General features: G+C 48.3%; 1 protein-coding gene across 1 annotated transcript in view; it reads left to right on the plus strand.

Moving 5' to 3' along the window:
- The first annotated feature begins 6,183 nt into the window (after positions 1-6,183).
- SIRT1 (sirtuin 1) overlaps positions 6,184-8,346 on the plus strand; it is a 43,757-nt gene continuing 41,594 nt past the window's right edge. The window contains exon 1 of the mRNA XM_017502075.2: positions 6,184-7,022. Coding sequence (XP_017357564.1) covers positions 6,257-7,022 — 766 coding nt within the window. The 5' untranslated portion in view covers positions 6,184-6,256. The remainder of the gene's footprint in view (positions 7,023-8,346) is intronic.

The raw sequence follows: 8,346 nt of genomic DNA on the forward strand, positions 1-8,346 counted from the left end.
CTGCGCCCAGCCAGCAATTGATTTTTTTTTGAGACGGAGTTTCGCTGTTGTTGCCCAGACTGGAGTGCAATGGCACGATCTCGGCTCACCGCAACCTCCGCCTCCTGGGTTCAAGCAATTCTCCTACCTCAGCCTCCCGAGTAGCTGGGACTACAGGCATGCACCATCATGCCCAGCTAATTTTTGTATTTTTAGTATAGACGAGGTTTCACCTTGTTGACCAGGGTGGTCTCGATCTCTTGACCTCGTGATCCGCCTGCCTCAGCCTCCCAAAGTGCTGGGATTATAGGCGTGAGCCACCGCGCCCGGCCCAGCAATTGATTTTTAACAAGGGAACAAGAAAAATGTAACAGAGAAAGGATAACCTTTTCAAGCAATGGTGATCAAACAAATAGATATCCATTGGCAAAAAATAACAAAGCAAAAACGAAAAGCACTTCCACTCATTCACACACTTTATACAAAAACTAACCTAAAACGAACATAGTCTTAAGTGTAAAATGGACAACTATGGAACTTTCATAAGAGGCCAGGTGCAGTGGCTCATGCCTATAATCCCAGCACTTTGGGAGGCCAAGGCACGCAGATCACCTGAGGTCAGGAGTTCGAGACCAGCCTGGCCAACATGACAAAACCTCGTCTCTACTAAAAATACAAAAATTAGTCAGGCATAGTGGCGGGTGCCTGTAGTCCTAGCTACTCCAGAGGCTAAGGCAGGAGAATCACTTAAACCCAGGACGCGGAAATTGCAGTGATGGTGCCACTGCACTCCAGCCTGGGCTATGGAGCCAGACTCTGTCTCAAAAAAAAAAAGAAAAAGAAAATTTTCACAAGAGAAACTAAAGAAAATATTTGTGACCTTGGGTTAGGTAGAGTTCTTACACATAATACCAACAGAAAAATTCATAAAAGAAAATAAATGGTAATCTGATCTTCATCAATATAAAAAACTTCTAGCTGGGCGCAGTGATCCTGTAATCCCAGCACTCTGGGAGGCCAAGGCAGGTGGATCACCTGAGGTCAGGAGTTCGCGATCAGCCTGGCTAAAATGGTAAAACTCTATCTCTACTAAAAACACAAAAATCAGCAGGGCATGGTTGGAGGCGCCTGTAATCCCAGCTACTCAGGGAGGCTGAGGTAGGAGAATCACTGAATCTGTGAGTCAGAAGATGCAGTGAGCCGAGATCCTGCCACTGCACTCAGCCTGGGCAACGGAGTGAGACTCTGTCTCAAAACAACAACAACAATATAAAAAACTTCTGTGGTGGCTCACGTCTGTAATCTCAGCACTTTGGGGGGCCAAGGTGGGCGAATCATGAGGTCAGGAGTTTGAGGCTAGCCTGGCCAACACATGGCGAAACCCTGTCTCTACCAAACACACAAACATTAGCTGGGTGTGGTGGTGGGCACCTGTAACCCCAGCCACTCGGGAGGCTGAGGCAGGAGAATCGCTTGCACCCAAGAAGCAGAGGTTGCAGTGAGCCTAGATCATGCCACTGCACTCCAGCCTGGACAACAGAGCAAGACTCTGTCTCAAAAAAAAAAAAAATAAATAAATAAAATAAACAAATAAATAAATTGAATATTTCTATTTATCAGAAGATCTCATTTGCCTCAGTCACCTCTGCTGCTATAGAAAATTATCATAGACTGGGTAGCTTAACAACAAACAGTTGTTTCTCACAGTTCTGGAGGCTGGAAGTCTGAGATCAGGGTGCCAGAATGGTTGGGTTTGCGTAAGTTTCTTCTTCTTGGTTTACAGGAGTCTGTCTTCTTGCTGTGTCTTCACGTGGGGAAAACAGAGTGAGCAAGTTGTCTGGGGTTTCTTTTATAAGGGCACTGATTCCATTTGTGAGGGCTCCACCCTCATGACCTAATCATATCTCAGAAGCCCCATCTCTCAATACCATCATTTTGGGGGTTAGGAATTCAATGTATAATTTTTTTTTTTTTTGAGATGGAGTCTTTCTCTGTTGCCCAGGCTGGAGTCAGTGGCACGAACTCAGCTCACTGTAACCTCCGCCTCCTGGATTCCAACGATTCTCCTGCCCTCTCAGGCTCCTAAGTAGCTGGGATTACAGGTATGTGCCACCATGCCTGGCTAACTTTTGTATTTTTAGTAGAGATGGGGTTTCGCCCTATTGGCCAAGCTGGTCTCAAACTCCTGCCTGCCTTGGCCTCCCCAAATGCTGGGATTACAGGCATGAGACACTATGCCTGGCCAACATATGAATTTTGAGGGACACAAACATTCTGTCCATGACACCATTAAAGGAGGGGATTCATTAGGTGAAAGGCTAATAGGAAACTTTATAAAGTTAGAATGAGTGTATCCAGCTGACAACTTGGACATACAGCTAGAGCACGTTTTAGTGCTGGTCATTGTCTCTGCTAGCCCATTACTCTAATCTGTCATCCTGAACAATACAATCTCCAAGGCATCCTTGTGTGTAGCCACATGTCTGATTTCTAGAAAGTTGAATGTGGGAAGGAGTAGTGGGTTCAACTTCTAGGACTCGTCTATAAAACCCTTTAACAGGTGTTACTTAATTTCCTTTGTTTGTCCAACGGCAGAGCTACAAGATGGAAGGAACAAGGGTCTCTTGTTCACTTTTTGGAGGAAAGCTGCACCAAAGAGCCACCTCACCAGGGAATAACCATGTTAGATTACTATGTGAGATATAAACTTTTTTTTTTTTTGAGATGCAGTCTCACTCTGTCACCCAGGCTGGAGTGCAGTGGTGTGATCTTGGCTCACTGCAACCTCCACCTCCTGGGTTCAAGCAATTAACCTGCCTCAGCCTCCCAAGTAGCTGGGACTATAGGCGTGTGCCACTGTGCCCGGATAATTTTTTGTATTTTTAGTAGAGACGGGGTTTCGCCGTGTTAGCCAGGATGGTCTTGATCTCCTGACCTCGTGATCTGCCTGTCTCAGACTCCCAAAGTGCTGGGATTACAGGCGTGAGCCACTGCACCCAGCTGAGAGATAAACTTTTGTTGCATTTAGCCATTGAAATTTTTGGATTATTTAGTATGTGATTATGAAACTTTTTTCTTTTCTTTTTTTATTTTTTGTTTCTTGGGGTTTGTTTTGAGACAGAGTTTTGCTCTTGTTGCCCAGGCTGGAGTGCAGTGGCGCTATCTTGGCTCACTGCAACCTCTGCTTCCTGGGTTCAAATGATTCTGCTGCCTCACCCTCCCAAGTAGCTGGAATTATACACACCTGCCACCACACCTGGCTAATTTTTGTATTTTTAGTATAGACGGGGTTTTGCCATGTTGGCTAGGCTAGTCTCAAACTCCTGACCGCAGGTGGTCTGCCCACCTCAGCCTCCCAAAGTGCTGGGATTTCAGGCATGAGTCACTGCGCCTGGCCTGTTTTTGTTTTTTTGAGATGGAGTCTTGCTCTGTCACCCAGGCTGGAGTACAGTGGCACAATCCTGACTCACTGCAACCTCCACTTCCTGGGTTCCAGTGATTCTCCTGCCTCAGCCTCTTGAGTAGCTGCGATTACAGACACCTGCCACCATGCCCAGCTGATTTTTGTATTTTTAGTAGAGACGAGGTTTTGCCATGTTGGCCAGACTGGTCTCAAACTCCTGACCCCAAGCGATTTGTCAGCAGGGCCTCCCAACGTTCTAGGATTACAGGTGTGAGTCACTGTGTCTGGCCAGTTCCTTACTATTTTGATGGGTAAAAACTGATATTTTGTTGTAGGTTAATGCATAGTTCTGTATTATGAGTGAGGTTTTACATTTTTCATATGTTTAAAAGCCAGGTGTGTCCCATTTTCTGTGAACTGAACTCTTTATTTCCAACTAGGCTACAATTTTTTTCTTACTAATTAATGAGAGCCCTTTAAAAAGGAAATATATCTTTATGATACTATACAATAAAGTTCATTCAGTGGGTGGATTCTGATAAAAATCAGTGTGAAAATAACTCCTATGCTACTGGGCAACCTAGCTTTGGTAATAAAAGCTTGCCCCTTCATTCCCTTGGAAACTTTCCTCACTTAAAGCCTCAATCATTACCACTTGCCCTATAGGGTTGAAACTTTAGGTCAGTGTTTCTCAACCATGGTACTGCTGAAACTTTGGCTGGATAACTATTTGTTGCAGATGGCCATTCTCTAGATTTCTAGAACGTTTAGCAGCACCCCTGGTCTCTAACCACTGGATGCCAGTAGTACATCCTTCTCGCAGGCGTGACAACCAAAAATGTCTTTGAAATGTCAAATGTCCTCTGGGGGATGGAGGGCAAAATTTCCCAGTTGAGAACCTGATCTAGGTTTATATACTGCTGGTGGAAGGCAGGCTGCATTACTAAACAGCCTATTTGCCATAGTTTGGAAATTTCACACAGCTACCCAAATGTTGTTTGATAAAGTGCAGAATACTAAGTTCTGTAGGAAAGTACACCATTGTCTTTTTTTTTTTTTTTTTTTTTTTTTTTTTTTTTTTTTTTTTTTTTTTTTGGTTAGGTGGAGTCTTGCCCTGTCACCCTGGAGTGCAGTGGCACGATCTCAGCTCACTGAAACCTCCGCCTCCCGGGTTCAAGCAATTCTCCTGCCTCAGCCTCCTGAGTAGCTGGGATTACAGGCATGCGCCACCACACCCGGCTAATTTTTTGTATTTTTAGTAAGGACAGGGTTTTACCATGTTGGTCAGGCTGGTCTCAAACTCCCGACCTCGTGATCTGCCCACGTTGGCCTCCCAAAGTGCTGGGATTACAGGGGTGAGCCACCACGCCCGGCCAACACTTGTTTTCTAACGTAGTGAAAATGACAAAATAGGCAGGAGGATGCCTGAGGTCAGGAGTTTGAGGCCAACCTGGGCAACACAGCAAGACCCCATCTCTATTAAAGATTTTGATAGAAACGCTGTGCTCCAGGCAGATGCCACAACAATCACTGGCTCTAGATCTACTATGGGTTATATGGGTCCTCAGTTATGGTTAGCTATGGAGTCACAGTGTCCCAGAATTGCAGGGAGGGAAGAAAGTAACTGGAAAGGCTTTCCACTAACGCTTTTGAACTACTAGGTACCTCTCATTTTACATCGGGTTATCTCATTTAATCTCACCATGACCCTGCAAAATACGTATTATTACCATTTAAGACATGAGAAAAATTGGGTTTAGAAAAGGCTACATAGGGCCAGGCGTGGTGGCGCGCCTGTAATCCCAGCTACTCAGGTGGCGGAGGCAGGAAAATCGCTTGAACCTGGGAGGCGGAGGTTGCAGTGAGCCGAGATCGTGTCTCTGCACTCCAGCCTGGCGACAGAGCAAGCCTCCATCTTAAATAAATAAATAAATAAATGGCTACATAGTTAGCTCATGCTAGAAAGGAAGGACTCCAAATTTTAACCAAGCGCAGATGTGCATGGAGGCCAAGTCCTTTTCCTTCTGTACTCTCCTCATATTCACCCAACACACCCATTTTGAACGAGAGAAAACTGAGGCCCAGAGAAGGGACTTCACACACACTTGAAGCCAAGCTGGGGCCAGAATGCAAACCGGCTGATCTCCAAACTGTCATGTCAAAGGTCGTCTTCCCATGAGGACATATGCCTTAAAGGATCTGACAATCTATACCACCCTACAAGTGATGGAGAGGGACAAAAACAACCGACTAAGGAGAGAAGCAAGGAGCAGAAAAAGGAGCTAAAGAGCCGTGAGAATGGTGTGAGGAGAATGGGAAGGGAGCCGCCTCCTTCAGCCTCTCTTCCTACTAATTAACGAAACAGAGTGGCTATCCAGCGTATTTCAAGGAGCTGAGTTTTAGCCAGCTTCAGGTGTGTTTTAACCCTTAGCTAAATCTAGACAAGGCTAAGGCAGACCAGGTGCACACTTGAGGCAGAAGTGGGAATTCCCAGGGCGGACCAAAACTTGAGCTGTTCGGACGGTAATGATTTGAGGTCGATTTGAAAGAGAAGTTGAGAAAGCCGCCGAGGGGCGAATTTGGCTGCACAACACCCCTACCACAGAAGGGCAGGGCCGCGGGACGCCGGGGCAGAGTTTCCTACCAGCTCAGGCGGGGTAGTTAGACGCAGCTGCCTCCGCCCGCCACGTGACCCGTAGTGTTGTGGTCTGGCCCGCGTGGGTGGCGGGAGCGCCGAGAGGGCGGGGGCGGCGATGGGGCGGGTCACGTGACGGGGTTTAAATCTCCCGCAGCAGGAGCCGCGGGGGCGCCAGTGCCGCGCGTCGAGCGGGAGCAGAGGAGGCGACGGAGGAGGGCCAGAGAGGCAGTTGGAAGATGGCGGACGAGGCGGCCCTCGTCCTTCAGCCCGGCGGCTCCCCCTCGGCGGCGGCGGCCGAGAGGGAGGCCGCGTCGCCGCCCGCCGGGGAGCCGCTCCGCAAGAGGCCGCGGAGAGATGGTCCCGGCCCCGAGCGGAGCCCGAACGAGCTTGGTGGGGAGGCACTGGAGCGTGAGGTGCCGGCGGCGGCCGGGAGCTGCCCGGCGGCTGCGGCGGCGCTGTGGCGGGAGGCGGAGGCAGGGGCAGTGGGAGCGGCGGCGGCGGGCGGGGAGCAAGAGGCCCAGGCGACGGCCGCGGCTGGGGAAGGAGACAATGGGCCGGGCCTGCAGGGCCTATCTCGGGAGCCACCGCCGGCTGACAACTTCTACGACGAAGACGACGACGACGAGGGCGAGGAGGAGGAAGAGGCGGCGGCGGCGGCGATTGGGTACCGAGGTGCGCAGGGTGCGGGCAGCCGGAACTGCGCATCCCCTCCTCCCTCTCCCGGGGACCCTCCTGGCGTGGGGTTGAGGGGGTCTCTGGGACGGGCCGGGGACTCGGGGCAGGCTCCGTGGCGTTCTCCTCCCCACACAGTCCTCCGCTCAGCTGCGCTCCTCCGGGGCTGCGGTTTCTGCTGCGGGAGCTGCTGGTGGATTCTTTCTTTTTCTCTTTCCGTGGACCGCCTGGGCGGCCTTGCGCTTTGCGCAGTAGCCAGGTCGGAAGGCTCTTGCAGTTGCTTTAAAATAAGTTTTCTCTCCCCGCTTACTCTTCTAGCATATTGCTTTTGTTAGAGCTTTTTTTTCCCTTTCTTTGCCTTTTTTTGGGGCTGCTTTTTTCTCCCACCCCCCCAGCACACTTAAGTCTGCAACTTTTTGCTGTCCCGTTCGTCGGCATTTTCAATTACTTTTCGCAAACTGACACCTGTGCAATTTGCTTTTTTTTAGGGTCTATATTTTTATGCCTGAAATTACAATTTTTAAAAGAGCAAATCTGTTTGGTTCTGTAGTCACAGCCTGCAAAATATAAAGAACATGGCTGTTCCTAAAGACATTACCATTCTGTAATGCAATTAGTAGCGGGCCTGGGAGAGTCATAGTACTTTTAGAGCAGTTCATATTACTTTTATTTTAATCTTGCTCTTGTGTACGGTAACGGTGTTGAGGCGAAGCATACTCTTTTGTATGTATGTAGTGAGACACAAATTTAACATTTCTAGTATAATGAAGAAGATATGTTGCATTTGTCATGTTTTTGACCTGAGGAGTTTCTATTTTTGAGAGGTGTTCATCTTCATCAATATTTGGGTCAGGCCAGGCGCAGTGGCTCTTTCGTTGTAATCCTAGCCGTTTGGGAGGCCAAAGCGGGAGGATCTCTTGAGCCTGGAAGTTTTAGACCAGCCTGGGCAACATAGCGAAACCACCTTTCTACTAAAAATTTAAAGGAAAGATTAGCCGGGCATGGTGGTGCACAGTTGTAGTCCGAGCTACTGAGGCGGGAGGATCGCTTGAGCCCGGGAGTTCGTGGTTGCAGTGAACTATGATCCCGCCACTGCACTCCACGATGGACAACACAGTGAGACCCCGCCTCAAAAAAAGTAATGTGTGCCTTTTAAAAATCATTATTTTTTAAATTTATTTTTATTAAGACAAGGTTTCACCATGTTGGTCAGGCTGGTCTTGAACTCCTGACCTCAGGTGATCCGCCCGCCTTGGCCTCCAAAGTGCTTGGATTACAGGCGTGAGCCACCACGCCTGGCCGTGCCTTTTTAAAAAAAATTAATTTAATTTTTTTTTTTAAATATAGAGATGGGGTTTCATCACGTTGGCCAGTGTGGTCTCGAACTTCCCGACCTAAGGTGATCCGCCCGCCTCAGTCACAGGTGTAGCCACTGTGCCCTGCCAAGAGACCCTGATTTCAAGTAACACAGTTGAATGCTAATTTATTATTAATAATTGTGTTGTTAATACTGTTTATTATTTAATAGAGGAAACAGTTCAGAGATACCTATGTGTTTTTTTTTTTTTGAGACGGAGTTTCGCTCTTGTTACCCAGACTGGAGTGCAATGGCACGATCTCGGCTCACCGCAACCTCCGCCTCCTGGGTTCAGGC

This window comes from Cebus imitator, unplaced genomic scaffold (genome assembly GCF_001604975.1).
Source record: "Cebus imitator isolate Cc_AM_T3 unplaced genomic scaffold, Cebus_imitator-1.0 Scaffold290, whole genome shotgun sequence".
Taxonomy (NCBI): Eukaryota; Metazoa; Chordata; class Mammalia; order Primates; family Cebidae; genus Cebus; species Cebus imitator.